Source organism: Lepidothrix coronata, unplaced genomic scaffold (genome assembly GCF_001604755.1).
Source record: "Lepidothrix coronata isolate B3197 unplaced genomic scaffold, Lepidothrix_coronata-1.0 Scaffold301, whole genome shotgun sequence".
Taxonomy (NCBI): Eukaryota; Metazoa; Chordata; class Aves; order Passeriformes; family Pipridae; genus Lepidothrix; species Lepidothrix coronata.
Genome location: NW_016690481.1, coordinates 455,042 through 472,160, shown reverse-complemented (window position 1 = coordinate 472,160; position 17,119 = coordinate 455,042). Strand labels below are relative to the sequence as shown.

Sequence of the window (17,119 nt, the reverse complement as noted above, 5' to 3'; positions counted from 1 at the left end):
ATCTGTGACCCTCTTGGCTCCAGTGCCCTTATCCCTGGCATATTTATCAGCCCCCTGAGGTGCTTTCCATGCTCTGCCAATGAGCAGAGCAGGATCAGTGCCAATGGCAAGGGGAGCAGGAGCACAGCGTGACCTGTGTGTGGGGCAGGACACGATGCCAGTGGTGCCCAGCCAGACATCACATCCAGCTCTGCCCACCCATGGCTGAGGGGGGTCCCTGTGGTGGCCTCACCAAGGACAGTGGGACAGCCAGGAGCTTCTCCAAGGTTTTCCTGGTGTGTTTTTTGTGTGAAGAGCCACCGTGGCCACAAATGCCCTGTGGCTGGCAGACAGGCTGTGAAAGGAGCTGCCAAACTGGTTTAAACCTCATCCCTGCAAAGGGTCAAGGGGAGGAGGAGGAAGGGGTGTGCAGGGTCTGGCTGCCCCAGCGCAGGAGCTCGGTGCTCCCATGGCCCCATGTCCTCCTCCAGCCCCAAATTCTGGCCACACTGCCTCTCAGAGCTGTGTCAGGGGTGTTGGCTGAGGAGGGAGGAGCTGCAAAGCTCTGACAGGGTCCAGGTTTGGAGTGGTCTGGGGTTATTGGCTCCTGCAGGGGCTGCGGGGCCCCAGAGATAACTGAAGCTTGGCCAGAACCTCTGCAGGGACTCGCTGGACTTCAGCTCTTATTAAGATAATGGTGTGATAGCCTTGGCACCTCCTTATTCCATTGGCCAGCCCATTCTGGGGTGTGACCTGGGCTGTGCTGGGGGCTGGGCACGGGCTGGTGTCACCAAGAGCTGGGCCCCCACTGCCCTGTGTCACCCTGGGGATATGTGATGGGCTGACCCCCTGGGTGCTGCACTGGCCTCCCTGGGGTGATGCACTGAACCCCTGGGTGATGTTCTAACCCCTCTGGGATGTTATTCTGATTCCTTGTTGTTCTGTTCCCCCTTGGGGTGCAGTGCTGACCCATCAGTGCTCCCCCGTCCTCCACGCTCTCCATCCCCAGCTCTGACCCTGCTGAAGCTGCCTGTGACCCCTGAGCCCTCTCATTCCTCCTCTCCTCGGAGCTCCAGGGGCAGCTTTCCATGGCCCTTTTCCGCCTCTCTAAAGCTGCTCCGGCTCCCGGTGGGTCCCGTGCCCCGTTCCCTCACCCCGAGCCCTCGGAGGTGACCCCAGGAAAGGCGCCAGGCCCGCTGGAGCCCCGGAGCTGCCTTTTCAGCTGGAGTCACTGGAGATGCCGGCGGCCCCGCTGGCGTGTGCATACTAATAACCCCCGGGTTTTGTCCCAACTGTGGCCCCTTTGTAGCAGCCCCGGCCGGCACAAAGCGGCCCCCGGGCGCCGGGATCGGCCCGGGGGAGCCAGCACAGCACATTTAATGCATTCAGGACTCCGACAGTGCTGATAGAGGGCTTTCCCCGGCCCTCTCCCCACTAAAACAGCCAGCTGGGCGCTTTTCTCGCAGCCCGAGTCCCCAGCCCAGTGAGCTGCCTTGAAAACAAACAGGAGGGGAGACCCCGGGCTCGCCCTTGGGGCTCCCCTCGGAGGAGCTGCGTTCCAGCTCCCCCCGGGAAGGCAGCAATGAGCCCCCGAAGGTCTTTGGGAGTTTCTCCCTCCCTGGTTTCCTGCTTCCACCTTCCCGTGGTGCTGGGAGTGCGTGGGATTCCTGGGGCAGGGCAGGGAGCTTTGGCCTGGGCTGCGCCAGCTGAGCCTCAACAGGATGGGCATTCCCAGATATGAAAAGTTTAGCCAAGCTCTGGTGTTTCCACAACTGCTCACAGGGTTTAACCCCTTGGGAGGGAGGTTTAGGAGCTTCCACCAAGCATCAGTAGGGTCAGCAATGGCTCTGCTGCCTTCTTCCTTATGGAGCCTGAGGCTGGAGCTCCTCTTCCCTGAGATCACTGTTGGGTTTCTGGGTGGTGCTGGTTGGATTTATCCTCCCCAGGACATCCATATCCAGCTCAGCGGCAGTGCCTTGATCCCCCATCAGCTGTGGGTGTGTCAGGGGTGCAGAGGAGGGTCAGGCCACAGCTCTGATAAAATACCAAACACTATAATAATGATTAAAATAGAGAAATATATTTAAAAATCAGACCATATCCTCATACCTGGGAGGTGGCTGGTTACCCTGGGACTCTGGCAGGGCGAGGACCCTCCAAGCTCACTGGTTTCCCTTGTCCTGGTCCCGCAGAGGACGGGGATTTCCTGGCACTGGACCTCGGTGGCACCAACTTCCGTGTGCTGCGGGTGAAGGTGTCGGACAACGGGCTGCAGAAGGTGGAGATGGAGAACCAGATCTACGCCATCCCCGAGGAGCTCATGCGTGGCAGTGGGGTGCAGGTGGGCCCCCCCTCCCTCACCCACCCCCGGGGTCACCCCGGCACCCCTGGATGTGTCCTGGGGCGGGAGCAGGGCTGGGCATCCCCCCCGCCTGGTCCAGCAGGAGCCCAGTGGATCCTGTGCCAGGAACAAGAATTCCTGACGCCGGTGTGGGGATGGGTGAGGGCGGGCAGGGGTGTGGGCACAGCTCCGACTCATCCCCTGGGCGTGGGCAGCCCTGGCAGGTCTCACTCTTTACCCTTTTTCCAGCTTTTTGACCACATCACCGAGTGTTTGGCCAACTTCCTGGACAAGCTGAACATCAAAGACAAGAAACTCCCCCTTGGGTTCACCTTCTCCTTCCCGTGTCACCAGACCAAGCTGGATGAGGTGGGCGAGGGACTGTGGTGGGATGGGCTGAGCTCTCGCTGGGGGTCCCACAACAATTTAGCTCAGGCTTTTGATTAGTCTCATTGATTTTGGGTCATGCGACCTTTCCTGAAGGGCCACATCTCTCATTCGAAGCCATTCCCAAGCTCTGGGTGAAGGAGGGTTAAGAACAGCACTGCCCCTTCTTTGTTATGAATATTTTTGCTGGTGGAATGCCTCTGTGGCTGCACGGTCAGGGACAGAGAGGAGGGAACATTCCTCCAGGGGTTCAGTGCTTGGTGTCACTTCCCAATAATTCTGTTGCTTCTCATCTCCAAACACACCATAAAACCCCTGTTAAAAGGAACATCAATATTTTTTAAGGATAGGTGCCAGGTTGTTTTTTTTAAAGCTGCTTGATGAGAGTGAGCAGTGGTGGGTCTCCTGTTTTAGACACGTCTTGGCCAGGTTTTCATAGGATCATGGAATGGCTTGGGATGGAAGGGACCTTAAAGCCCATCCAGTGCCACACCCTGCCATGGGCAGGGACACCTTCCACTAGCCCAGGTTGCTCCAAGCCCTGTCCAACCTGGCCTTGGACACTTCCAGGGATGGGGCAGCCACAGCTTCTCTGGGCCCTGTGTCAGGGCCTCCCCATCCCCCCAGCCAGAAATTCCTTCCCAGTATCCCATCTGTCCCACCCTCTGTCAGTGTGAAACCAGTCTCTTGTCCTGTCACTCCAGGCCCTTGTCCCAAGTCCCTCTTGTCCCAAGTCCCTCTCGGCTCTCTTGGAGCCCCTTTAGGCACTGGAAGGGGCTCTGTGGTCTCCCCAGAGTCTTCTGGATTTCTGAATTTTCTGGACTTTACCTCATTTATCTTGAGGGGTTTTCATGTCAGTGAGCTCTGACAGGGTCCCTGTGATGAGCAGTTCCCAGGGTCACCGTGTGTGCCAGCAGAGCTCGGTGCCGGCGGAGCGAGGGATGCGCTCCCGGAATTGTGGGGGTCTGGGATATGATGTTTCCATGGGATTCCTCCACGGAAATCAGCTTTCCCCGGGCTGCAGCCCGAGCTCCAGCAGCCCAGTGCACCCAGACGTGCTGAGCACCACATCCCCCCGTGCAGGCGGCGGGAGGGGGGTCCCTCCGGGCGCTGTCAGCTCCGCTCAGCCGCGGTGACCTCGCTGGGAGACTCCACATCCCGGAGCCCAGCGAGGCACGTGGCCCCTTCCCTGCCACCCACCGCCTGGCGGGGCTCTGGCTCGTGGCGGGGAGGGAGGGGGATGCTTTCCTTGCCCTTATCTCACCCGGCTCTGCAGCGGGATGGAAAGAGAGCGGCTCCATGGAGTGCCGGCCATCCGGCACGTCCTCCCCGGGAGCTGCCGTGGGGCAAGGCTGCTGTGCCTGAGCCACTCTGCAGGGGCAGTGAGGGAGAGGAGGATTAACACTTTCCTCCCAGTAGACACGGGGGCTGTAAAAAGGGAAATTAAAATAAAGAAGCTGCGGGAGGAAGTGCCTGTCCCCCTGACCTTGCCTGGGCTGGGTCTCTCCGTGCTGCGGTTTCCCCATCTCTGAGGCAGGATGGTGTCAGCCTCGCCGAGGGCCCTGTGCCCGGAGTGTTGAAGATTCCGAATGCAGCCGAGTCCTTTTCCTCCCCCCAAGGCTCAGCTCAGCCCCCAGCCAGGTGGCTGCAGTGGAGACAAACCTGGTGCCTCTGGTTATGGGGGCTGCGAGCCCCCTACCCTGCAGGGATAGGTCAAGGAGCATTCCAAGCCCCCCACCCCTCAGGGGTGGGTCAAGGAGCAATCCATGGACTTGTGAACATGTTTTGCCCCAGGGTTCCATAAAACCTGGTCACAGGAACCACTTTCCCTCCTGCCGGGGAGCAACAAGCAGGTCTTGTGTTATCTCATGGCCATAAACCTTATCTGACACGGAAATGGGGCTGATGGCGCAGCCGGGGAGCTGATAACGGGGGGCTCCCCCGCAGGGCCCCATGTCCCTTGTTCTGGCAGCCCCACAGGGTGGGGGTCTCACTCTGAGCCTTCCCTCTGGCTGTTCCCCCCAGAGCATCCTCGTGACGTGGACAAAGGGGTTCAAGTGCAGCAGCGTGGAGGGCAAGGACGTGGTGTCGATGCTGCGCAAGTCCATCAAGAAAAGAGGGGTAAGAGGCTGGGCAGGTGTGTCACCTCCTGGGGCGGTGGGACGGGGGCACACACATCCCTGGGACAGGGTTCCTGGGCTCCATGGTGATGTTTCGGTCTGTTTTGTCTGTGTTGGGTCACCCTCTCTCCTTTCCACCAACTCAGGACTTTGACATCGACATCGTGGCCGTGGTGAACGACACCGTGGGGACCATGATGACCTGTGGCTACGATGACCACAACTGTGAAGTTGGCCTCATCGTTGGTGAGTGAGAGCAAGCAGGTCCATCCCTTCAGGAACTCCAGAGGGAGATCCTGTTTCTTGCAAGCTTCAGGGTCTTTTGGGAAAAAAAAAAAAGAAGAAAAAGAGGGGGATACCAGTGTTGGAAAACCAGCATTGCCCGATGTCTGTTTGCTTCCCTCTTTGCTTTCTTTGGTGCATTGTGCTGTGGCCAAGTGGGAATGAGGGATAATGGGAATGAGGGATAGTGGGAATGAATGACAATGGGAATGAGGGATAGTGGGAATGGAGGCAAGGCAGTGTCCTCGCTCACTGTGTCCCCATGCTCGGCCCAGGTACTGGAACCAACGCCTGCTACATGGAAGAGATGAGGCACATTGACCTGGTGGAAGGGGATGAGGGTCGGATGTGCATCAACATGGAGTGGGGGGCCTTCGGTGACGACGGTGTCCTCAATGACATCCGGACGGAGTTCGACCGTGAGATCGACATGGGCTCGCTCAACCCTGGCAAACAATTGTGAGCAGATTCTTGGCCTGGGCTCAGGCTCGTGGTTTGCTCGGCATTGTCCGTCCTCCCGTTGCGCCGGAGTCCCTGGGACCAGGGAGGTCATCCCAGCTAACTGGGTCACCATGTCCTCTGCCACCGGAGCGCAGAGGGGCTGTCACGAATCGGGGTTGTCCATCCCACCCGCTGCCCTCATGAGCCGCTCACGTGAACGTGCTGATTCCTGTTCCCTTCTGGCCAGCACTCATCTGCCAGCCCAGGCAAACACCCCCACCTAATGTCCACATCCCAATCCTACAGATCTCCCATTCCCCACATGGCCCCTGGCAGTGTGGGGCGAGCCTGGGGGGACTCTGCAAACTGACTGACCGCCTTCAGGTGTCCACGAGTTCTCCTTGCAGAATGATGGTCATGTCCACAAGGCTTCATATTCTCAGTGATGGGATAAGCTGCTCTGGGAAGGGATTACCTAGATTCCATTTGGGACTGGGAGGCTGCCAAAGGGTTTTCAGGTCAACCTGTGGCCACCTTGTGGCACACGCAGCCAAACACACACATTGTTTAGCCTGGAGGAAAGGAGGCTCAGGGGGGATCTTATGGGGGGGACAGGAGGTTTAGGATGGATATTAGGGAAAATTTCTTCTCTGAAAGGGTGGTCAGGTGTGGAACAGGCTGCCCAGGTGGTGTCACTATCTCTGGGGGATTTAAAAGCCATGTGGATGTGGCACCTGGGGACATGGGTTAGTGGTGGCCTTGGCAGTGCCGGGGGAATGGTTGGATTTGATGACCTTAGAGGGCTTTTCCAACCCAAACCATTCCACAATTCTATCTCGTGCCTCCCCGTGGACAGGTTTGAGAAGATGATCAGTGGGATGTACATGGGAGAGCTGGTCAGACTCATCCTGGTGAAGATGACCAAGGAAGGGCTGTTGTTTGGGGGAAGGCTCACACCAGACCTGCTCACTACCGGCCACTTTGAGACCAGATACGTCTCTGCCATTGAGAAGTAAGTAGGACCCGTGTCGTGTCCCGGGTCCCAGCCCACCCTCTGATACCCCTGGACAGACCCCACTGCACAGACCTGGCCCGTCACACAGCAAAGGTCGGGTTCCCAGGCCTGAACCCTTTCCTTGCCCCGCCAGGGAGAAGGAAGGGCTGCAGAAAGCCCACGAGATCCTGAGCAAGCTGGGCCTGGAGCCGTCGCACGAGGACTGCGTGGCCACACTGCGCATCTGCCAGATCGTGTCGACGCGCTCGGCCAGTCTGTGCGGGGCCACGCTGGCCGCGGTCCTGCGCCGCATCAAGGACAACAAGGGCGTGGATCGGCTGCGCTCCACCGTCGGCGTGGACGGCTCCGTCTACAAGAAACACCCGCAGTGAGTCCGGGAGCTGGAGGGGACAGGGACGGGGAGCACGGAGGGGGAGCTCGGATCTGCTCCTGCCGGCGGCGGGTGCGGCTCAGCACAAGTGGAGCGTCCCCAAGTGTCCCCCTGAGCACCTCCTTTGAATGCTGGGGGTCCCCAGAGGGTCACTGCCCATGGTGGCACACTCAGGTCCCGTTTCCTCCCCCTCCTCCTCCACAGCTTTGCCCGACGCCTCCACAAGACGGTGCGGAAGCTGCTGCCGGACTGCGAGATCCGGTTCATCCGCTCGGAGGACGGGAGCGGCAAAGGGGCCGCCATGGTGACGGCCGTGGCCTACAGGCTGGACGCCCAGCACAAGGCCCGGCAGAAGATCCTGGAGCCCTTCAAGCTGAGCCACGAGCAGCTGCTGGAGGTGAAGGAAAGGATGAGGAAAGAGATGGAGAAAGGGCTGGGCAAGGAGACGCACGAGGAGGCGACGGTGAAAATGCTACCCACCTACGTGTGCTCCACTCCAGATGGGACAGGTGACTATCCTGTGGGTAAACCTGCATGTGTCCTGTGTGTAAGCCTGTGTGTGTCCTGTTCAGAGCCAGCATTGCGGCTCCTGATATCCTCAGGACGGGCTGGATCCTTTGCCATGGCCAGTTCCCTCTTTGTGGCGGGAGTGGCACAAACCTCCAGGATGATATTGGGCAGAGCACAGAGCCTCTGGGACGTTCTGCACCTGACTGCACACAAAGCCTGGCTCTCGCTGTGGTTTTCCCCACAGCAGGACTCTCCCCACCCTCAGCCTGGGTTGTGCTCCTGGTTCTGCCTGTGGCTTGGGCGAGTGCCTGACCTTGTCTTGAAGCCTGTGCAGGTCCTGTGGACTTCAAGGATCCTTGTGGGTCCTCCCAACTCAAGTTATTCCATAGGTTTATGATTCTAAGCCTCATCATTGCCCCAAGTCAGGAGCAAACCTCTCCTCCACTTTCCTACCTGCACCCCCTGTTCCAACCTGCAGCCCCCTGGTCTCCGCTCCCACTCACATCTCGGTTTCCAACCCTCTCCCAGGAAGAGGGCAGATTTGGATCTGCTCTGCGCCACATTCCAGGTGCTCCATGCTGGGATCTCTCCTGATGATCCTCTCTTGGGTTGCAGAAAAAGGAGATTTCCTCGCCCTGGACCTGGGAGGAACCAACTTCCGCGTGCTGCTGGTGCGCGTCAGGAACGGGAAGCGGCGCGGAGTGGAGATGCACAACAAGATCTACTCCATCCCCGTGGAGATCATGCAGGGCACAGGAGAGGAGGTCAGGATGGGCAGCTGGAGAGGGAAAAGGAGTGTCTTCCCTGGGGTGGCTGGAACAGGGCTCAGCATGGAGCTGATTTTGCCTTTCCAGGGAGCAAAAGCAGGACTGGGGAAGGCTGGTGCTCTCCTGCCCTTGGAGCAGCGAGTTCTGCCCAAGGCCTTGGAGTCTGGGAAGCTGGAGACTGGTTTTTAGGTTAGAAATGGTGTTATTCCCAGACATGACTGAATCTCCCTGAATCCCACACACTCCACAAGGGCAGATAAGCATCATCCCCATTTCCCAGATAGGGAAACCACAACAGAAGCAGGGAGAGACATCTCCGGAGTCTTATGTGGAAAGAGTTTTGCAAACCACTCCGGGCAGCGCTCGGGGACTGGGAGTGTCTCCAGCAGACGGGCTCTGGGGATCCCTTGCAGAGGGACCAGACTCCTGTGTCACCCTGGGGAAGGTGGTACCTCCCCGCTGGCCCATGAGGTGGGGTTTTGCAGGGATATGGCCATGTTTTGGGTGGGGAAGAGGGTGAAAAATGGGCTTTTTTGGGTTTGCTCCCCTCCCACAGTGCAGCTCTGTTCAAAGTCCTGGGAATGGATTTGAACATTCCAACAGGCTTGGAATGGGTTGGAATCTCCAGCAGGTTGGGCTGTAATGGTAACTTCTTCTTTGGCTTTGCTCATCCAGCTCTTTGACCACATCGTCCACTGCATCTCCGACTTCCTGGAATACATGGGAATGAAGGGCGTGTCACTCCCGCTCGGGTTCACGTTCTCCTTCCCCTGCCAGCAGAACAACCTGGATGAGGTAACCCCCCCTCCTGCAGCCCCCGTGCCCTGCTGTGCCTCCCCCTCGCCATCCCGGGGATTCACTGCCGGGTCTTTTCCCACAACAGGGAATTCTCCTGAAGTGGACAAAGGGCTTCAAGGCGACGGGCTGTGAGGGAGAGGACGTGGTGGGGCTGCTGAAGGAGGCGATTCACCGCAGGGAGGTGAGCGGACACGGCGCCGGGAGGAGCCGGCGGCTGCTCCCACGTCCTGGCTGTCTTTGGCTTTGTTAATTGGCCTGTAAAACAAATTACTGCGCTGAGCTCAGGGCTAATGAGTGTCGGAAGTTTCACAGCAGCCCTTACTCATCACTTTGGTTGGATTTTCAGACCCTGGAGCCACGAGCTGGCTCCTGGCCAGGGCTGGAGCAGACTTGTCTGGCCATGGCTTCAGGAGACACGAGCTCCTTTCCTCAGCACAGACCACCCAGAGCTCCTGCCTGGGGGCTGCTCCTGGCAGGGCTGACCCAGCCCCTCTGAACCCGGAGGGGTCTGAGCTCTGAGCCCCCCCTGCAGCCAGCTGGGGCTGCGGGATGTCCGTGGAGGTGGGTGGTCATGAAGGACAGGTGGTGATAGGACAAGGGGAAACAGTTTTAAACTAAAAGAAGAGAGATTTAGATTGGATGTTAGAAAGAAATTCCTCCCTGTAAGGATGGCGAGGCCCTGGCACAGGCTGCCCAGAGAAGCTGTGGCTGTTCCATCCCTGGAAGTGTCCAAGGCCAGGCTGGATGGGGCTTGGAGCAACCTGAGCTAGTGGAAGGTGTCCCTGCCCATGGCAGGGGGTGGAATGAGATGAGCATTACAATCCCTTCCAGCCCAAACCATTCTGGGATTCTATGACTCCCACACTCACAGTCAAGTCCTTTCCCAGTCATGGAAGCAGAGGTAGCTGGAATTCCAAGTCCTCCAGGAATAACCCACACAATCCCATCCCTCTGCAGGAGTTTGACCTGGACGTGGTGGCAGTGGTGAATGACACAGTTGGCACCATGATGACCTGTGGGTACGAGGATCCCCTCTGTGAAGTTGGGCTGATCGTCGGTGAGGACTCAACTGCCTTTGGGAGCTCGGCTGCCCCGGGGGTGCAGGAGGTGTCTCAGGGCTCTTATCCTGCTCCTCTCCACAGGCACGGGCAGCAACGCCTGCTACATGGAGGAGATGAGGAACGTGGAGCTGGTGGAAGGGGACGAGGGCAGGATGTGTGTCAACATGGAGTGGGGGGCCTTCGGAGACAGCGGGTGCTTGGACGACGTACGGACGGAGTTCGACGTGGCAGTGGATGAGCTGTCCCTCAACCCTGGGAAGCAGAGGTGGGTAGTGGCTTTGGGGAGCTGGAAGAGTCCAGGAACAGTTCTGCCCCTCAGTGGATCCCGGGGATGATGAGCAGGGCAGAGGTTGGCTTTGGGACATGCCGATGTGTCCCCTGTCCCTGCCCGTGGGGTGGGGGCTGTGCTGCTGGGCTTGCTCCAGGGGGTTGTGCCAAAGGCACCTGGTAGAACTGGAATCCCCATCCAGACCCAGTGTCCCCTCTCATCCTGATGTCCAGCCTCATGCTCTCCTTCCCAGGTTTGAGAAGATGATCAGTGGGATGTACCTGGGGGAGATCGTCCGCAACATCCTGATGGATTTCACCAAGCGAGGGCTCCTCTTCCGGGGACGGATCTCGGAGAGGCTGAAGACCAGAGGGATCTTTGAGACCAAGTTCCTGTCCCAGATAGAGAGGTGAGGCCCAGCAGGCGGGTGAGCACCAGCTGTCAGTCAGAGCAGGGGTAGAGTTTGGGGGAAGCATTCCCAGGGCTGGCAGGAGAAGTCCCAACACTCGGTCTGGAGCCAGGATGACCCAGGGTGGGGCCACGCAGATAAATCAGCAGAATCCACGTGGTTCTGGCAGCGCTGGTGTGGAGAGACTAGGAGACTGTCTGGGGTTGGCAGAACAGATGCCTCTTTATCCTCTACCCTGGGCAGAGGGGGCCATGGGTTCCATGGGTGTCACGCTCCAATTCCGTGGCTTTGTCCTGAAATAGCCTCCCTGATTAGGATGTGACACCAGGGCCACACCCAGGTCTGAAAGCTGAGGTTGGAAGGGGGGCTGCAGAGCTGCTCTGACCCAAGCCCTGAGTCTCTGGGCTCTGTGGGACACAGACAAGGAAGGGGAAGCTGCACCTCCCACCCACCCCACCTCCTAACGCTGCCCCGTGTCCTCCAGCGACTGCCTGGCCCTGCTCCAGGTGCGCTCCATCCTGCAGCACCTGGGGCTGGAGTCCACGTGCGACGACAGCATCATCGTGAAGGAGGTGTGCACGGTGGTGGCGCGGCGGGCGGCGCAGCTCTGCGGGGCCGGCATGGCCGCCGTGGTGGACAAGATCCGCGAGAACCGCGGCCTCGACTTCCTCAAGGTCACGGTCGGCGTGGACGGGACGCTCTACAAGCTGCACCCTCAGTGAGTGGCTCAGGGGGCTGGGGTTGTGTTCCTGGGGGGCTCCACCCGCCCACCCGGGACGGTCACGGTGCACAGGGGAAGGTTCAGGGGTTAGTGGGAGAGGATTTGAGGTAGTTTTGGGATGCAAGGGCTGCCAGCAGCTCACTGACCCGAACTCGAGGCACAGCAAGAGCCAGCTGCTCCCTAAAGGAGGGGGCACCAAGACAGGTAATGCAGCAGAGACCTCCCTCCAGGCCCACCAGAGCTGGTGGTGACCAGGTTCAACCACGACTCCAAGTCAGGGGGATGGAGCAGGTCTGAACCAAGAGGTGAGGCCGCGAGCTGGATCACAAAGGTCCATGGCCACACAAAAATGTGGCCATGCCAGAGGTGAAGGGTGGTACTGCTGGACAGTGGGGCTCAGACGGGGACCAAAACACTGGACTGAGCTTAAATAGGTCTCAGGGGCCCATGGGCAGAGAGAGGCTCTGAAAACCCCCCCAGGTGAGGCTGTTGAGGTTTATTAGTGCTCTCAGGGCTCAGTGGGACTTGAGAAGGGGCCGGGTTTAGTCCTGAGTGGAGGCACAGCATGGCTGTGTTGTAACTATGGACTTGGGCTGGAGCATGGAGACTTGGGCTTTCCAAGCCTCATCCCTGGCAGCTCCGTCTCCATCCATCTGTCCATCCAGCCAACTATTCATCCATCCACCTACCCACCCACCCACCCATCCATCCATCATCCAGCCATCCATCTCCTCATTCATCCATCCTCTCATCCATCCATCCATCCATCCATCCCCTCATCCATCCATCCATCCCCTCATCCATCACTCACCACCCACCCACCCCCGTCCCTGCCCTGGGGGTCTCGGTGCTCCTCGAGGCTCGGGGGAAGGCAGTGAGGGGTTGGGGGCTGTCCCCTTCCCCCCACAGCCAGTCCAACCAGCACCTCTGCCTGTCCCTGCAGCTTCTCCACCGTCATGCACCAGACAGTGAAGGAGTTGTCCCCCAAGTGCGAAGTGACCTTCCTGCAGTCGGAGGACGGCAGCGGCAAAGGCGCCGCGCTCATCACGGCCGTGGCCTGTCGCATCCGCGAGGCCGGGCAGCGGTAGAGGGGGAGCTCTGCCCACCAGCTTGGTTTCAGCAGAACAGGATGGTTCCTCCCCGACCCCTCCCTCCCTTGGTGCACACACTCACACACCCCTCCCCTCCGAGCAGACTTGTAGCTTTACTTGTTCTCCGAGACGCCGCGGTGGGACTGGAGATGCCGTGGGCTCTGTACAAAGTGTTGTCGTAGGAGTTTCCTTGCATGCCATAAAACCACCTGTCGAGTAAAGCTCACAGTGTCTTTTGGCTTCTCCCTGCATTCCCAGGCAGAGCTGGAGCTGTCCCACCCGCAGCCTCCTCCATCACACCCCAGCTCTCCTCCCACCCCCCCAACCTCCTGCCCCTCCCCTCGTAGGGATAATGCTCAGATAATTAAGACACTGCATTGTCACTTTAATGGTACCTATTTATGTTTGTCGAGTCGTAGGTGTCCGTGCTGTAGAAGCAAACCTCTAAGATTGGGCTAAAGACCTCCACTAGTCTTTTACCCTGATCAAGGCTGTATTATTTCCATGAAAGTCATGGTAACTCTTAAAGCACAGGGTGCAGAATTCCAACGGCGTGGGCCGAGGCTGCACTGGAGGTACCACGTACCTCCCTTGGTGAGCAATATTAGAGAACCTGCTGGAGCCGGCTCAGAGGGGCCCCTCGACCTGCTCCAGCAGAGCACGTGCCTGGAAATAATTGGGGACTCAGGGTCTAATCCCATTTCCTGACCTCTCCCCCACGCCCCAAGTAGAGTGTAGGAGCGTGGCATGTACGTAGGGTCGCGTTACACCCCTGACACCACTCCCCCTTCCTTCCCCGGTGCACGTGTGGGCACGAGGGGCTGCCACGGGTCAGTGCCCCCCCGGAACCCCCCACTCGTGGCCGTGTGTCTGCCCCCGGCGCGGTGAGTCCGGTTTGCTTTGTGTCTGTGAAATAGTTCTGCGGCTGCAGCCTTTAGGTGGCACCTGGATTTATACACTGTATATTTATGTTTTAAGAGATCTGACGTCTTTTTATGTACATAGTCTGGGGGGGTTGTATGGCTTAGTTTTAACGTCACCTTTTCATGTCATTGAAGAATGCTACAGAGTAATTATTTTCTTTTTTTTTCTCGTGTAATTTTTTTTTTTTTAATTTAAAATTTTCTTGGGGTAGAACTGGAGGAAGAGACCCAAATTCCTGAGGATGGCTGTACAAAAGGTTTGGGCATTCTGACTTTATCACCAGGACAAAAGGGAAAGCAGAAAGCCAGGGAGCAGTGGGGCCCTGTGGTAATGGTGACGCTGCCGGGTTTAGGCTGGGTTTAACCCTAAGAGAGGTTTTATTTTGTCCCCTGCCCTCCCCAGCTGTGCTCTGGGAGGTCATGTGGGTGGGTGAGATGACCCCAGGGCTCTGCAGGGCTCTCGACCTCCTGTCACCGTCCTGGCTGAGCACCGACGGTGCCCGTGGGATCTCAGTGAGGCTCCACGAAGCCAACCCCACCTCCTCGGGGAGGTGACAGGAATTGGTGTCACTTCGTTCCCATTTGGCATCCTCAGGGCTGTCTGAGTGTCCCCAGGGACACAGCATCACTTGTGTGCCACAGCAAAACACAGAGATTAATTTTTGCCAACATAAAAGTCTGGATGAACTAAACCCTGCAGGGTCTCTGCCCTGGGGAGCAGAGGCCAACAGAGGGGGGGGGTTCCTGTAAATATTTAGCAGAAGATAATGAAATTCCAGTGATGTACAAAAAAAGATAATAACTAATAATCCCCACAAACAGCCCTTCAGATTGGAGGATAGAGTTTTTGTCTATTTTTATGTATATTTTTATACTGCTTGGGGTAACCTCATTACCAAAAGTCTCTCTTCTGTGTTGGGGGTCAAGTTCAGTAGCACAATTTTAAAGCAAAATTACTCTTTTGGGCATTTTAAATGCTTATTTTTTTATAAGCCTCGAGGCAATAATAACAAACACAACCTGTGTATAGAAATGATGTAAGAAACCAAGTTTAGTGGAAGTTTTAGAAGGTGTCAAATAAATTCTTGAAGGATGATACAGAAATCCTCTAATCTGGTACCAAGCAGTTTTGTGTGATTTTTTTCTCAGAAAACCAGCATTTTGCCTATTGAAAAATGGAAACAGAGATGTTTTTAGCTGCTGAACTGTGCAGACTTGCATTAGTGGCTGTTTTTACTCTTAGCCAGTCGTTCCCCTTCTGAAATCTGTAGTGTTTTCATTGGTTAGTGAGAGGAATTCTATACAACAGTAGTTTCAGGGCAGAATGGGAAAGATTGGGATCTGAGCAGCCCTGCTTTTGATTCAGGCTCTGATCACTGGAGCAGGTGACTGACAAGGTGAGAGGGAAAGGTGGGGAGCTGAGTTTGGAGCAGGGTCACCACAGTCCCCTCACCTGTGTGGGGTGAAGGAGAGGGGCAGGAAGGATCAGCCCCGAGCTCATGGGGCAGGGGGGTGGGGTTTTGGCTGGGTTTGGTCAGAGGGACACATCCCTGGATACCCATCTGGATATCCAGGAGAATCCCTTAAGGCCAGGAAGCTTTTGCTTTGACTCAGAAGGAAGCAGGGCCTGGAATGTTCCCAGTTCAAAGCAATACTTGAAGCGTTAGAAGACCCCCGTGTCCCCTGGGAGCAGATCCCTCCGGGGCTGGCAGGAGGGGCTGTGGGACGACCTGCAGGGATCTGTGCTCCCACAGATCCTGCAGGGATCTGTGCTCCTTGTTGTGCCCCCGGGACGAGCACCGGGTGTTTCCTGTACAGTCTGACTGTAGTGGCTGGGACCTCACGCATGGGATGTTCTGTGAATGTGTTAAAATGAAGAAGGGAAGATTAAATCCTAATTACTGATATGAAGGGAAGATCAAATCTGTAGGGACAGACTGCTCAGACCGACTTGCCCAGTCTGTGTCTTCCCTCCAGGAAGAAGCGCTGCTTTGTGGATTTAGGATGGCTTTGTTTGACTTGGTTGTTCCCATTTGGATGCATTTTCTTTGCACTCCTGGTGTTCCCAGGCAGGCAGGCAGGCAGCAGAGTCTCTGGCCTTTCCTCCCTACCAATTCTCTCCTCGTTGGTACTTTGGCCAGGATTTTATGGGAGTTTTAATATATATATAGTTATATATAAACACAATCAGCATATACACATATATATATATAAACACAACCAGCAAATGATCGAGCCTGGCAAGTGGAATTTACCTCTTCCTGGAGTCCAAGGCTGCTTAGGGAGAAGCTCATGTTCTGTCACCCAGGGTGTGCAGTTCCTATCTGTGGGCACAGACCTCTGGCCCCGGGTGCAGTTTGACCCCAGATAAGCGGTGCCTGCTCTCCCTTATCAGACAATCCAAACCAGCTGGCAGAGACAAGGGGGTGAAAGGTCCGAGTGCACGGGAGGGGAGAGGTGTAAAACTGTGGCAACAACCACCGTGCAAGGGTGACACCAGGTAACAACAAAATCAACTGGGCTGGGGGAGCCCTGAGCCCCCAGCCCAGCACAGCCCCCTCCCCTCTGGCAGGCGAGGGACAATCCTGCTCCTGGCACATCATTGGCTTGCTCTGGTAAAACAACGAAGGCAAAAAGAGGCAATTCCTGCTCACAAGGGAAATCTGGAGAGAGGGAAATTCTCTCCCTTGTGACATCCTGAGCAGCCTGAAACCTTTCTGGCCTGAAGCAAAGAAAATGCATCTGGATGTGGGCGCTGGCTCCGTGGGCAGGGGAGTCATAAAGCCAAAGACTGTGTGGCTGCAGAAACGAGTGCTGTAGATTCACCTGATGTTGTTCTTTCGTGTTTACAATATTTATTTTTAGCAATTGACTGCAATATTATATATAGGCTTCCTTATTTTTGTACTTTTCATACCGTTCCCCTGAGTGTGGTGTTTGTACTGCCCATGTCCCCCGGCCACCACTGCTGCTCCTGTCAGTGACAATAAAGAGAGAAAAACCACCACCCACTGTGGGAATTGTGTGTGCTTTGCTTCCTGGGCTCCCTCACCCCCTCTGCAACCCCTGAGGAAGGGTCCCCACCCCGTCCCAAATCCCCGATCCTGGTCCCTGGGAAGAGGGAGGAAGCTGGGAAGGGGGTTGTTTCCTTGCACTGACAGTCCCCCCACAGCCAGGAGGGCAAGGGAGGGCACAGGACACTCAGGGATAAGGGAAGGGGTCCTTCCTGTCTGGAAAAGGATTCCAAGAGGCATTTCCTGCTCCACAGTCCCATGCCCTCATCACACTGGAGGGTGGTGGGTGTCCAGCACAGGACTCCTGCCCAGGGTGAGCAGGGCAGGGGGGCCCTGGGATCCAGGGGAATCCTGGGATCCAGGGGAATCCTGGGATCCAGGGGGGTGAGGGTAGAGCAGGATCAGGCCCTGAATGGGGGTGCAGAGCCCTGCAGAGCTCAACCCACCCCCACAGCTCAGACTGCAGCCCTGGTGCTGAAAACAGCCTGGGGTTGATGTCCCTGTTCCCCTCTGCCATTAACCAGCAGCCCCTGCTGCTGTCCACTGAGTCCAGGATGGCTTCAAAGAGTTGGTATGTCCAGTTAAAGCCAGAATTAAGGGTCTAAATACAATAAATTTGATG

The 17,119-nt window shown here is 57.1% G+C and overlaps 1 protein-coding gene across 1 annotated transcript in view; it reads left to right on the top strand.

The window, feature by feature from the left end:
- Positions 1–16,494, top strand: part of HK2 (hexokinase 2) — a 29,395-nt gene extending 12,901 nt beyond the window's left edge. The window contains exons 3-18 of the mRNA XM_017837285.1: positions 2,172–2,320; positions 2,570–2,689; positions 4,733–4,828; positions 4,974–5,073; positions 5,385–5,568; positions 6,407–6,562; positions 6,699–6,932; positions 7,140–7,444; positions 8,061–8,209; positions 8,888–9,007; positions 9,096–9,191; positions 9,968–10,067; positions 10,153–10,336; positions 10,593–10,748; positions 11,233–11,466; positions 12,413–16,494. Of these exons, the coding sequence (XP_017692774.1) occupies positions 2,172–2,320; positions 2,570–2,689; positions 4,733–4,828; positions 4,974–5,073; positions 5,385–5,568; positions 6,407–6,562; positions 6,699–6,932; positions 7,140–7,444; positions 8,061–8,209; positions 8,888–9,007; positions 9,096–9,191; positions 9,968–10,067; positions 10,153–10,336; positions 10,593–10,748; positions 11,233–11,466; positions 12,413–12,557 (2,528 nt within the window). The 3' untranslated portion in view covers positions 12,558–16,494. The remainder of the gene's footprint in view (positions 1–2,171; positions 2,321–2,569; positions 2,690–4,732; positions 4,829–4,973; positions 5,074–5,384; positions 5,569–6,406; positions 6,563–6,698; positions 6,933–7,139; positions 7,445–8,060; positions 8,210–8,887; positions 9,008–9,095; positions 9,192–9,967; positions 10,068–10,152; positions 10,337–10,592; positions 10,749–11,232; positions 11,467–12,412) is intronic.
- The last annotated feature ends 625 nt before the right edge of the window (positions 16,495–17,119 follow it).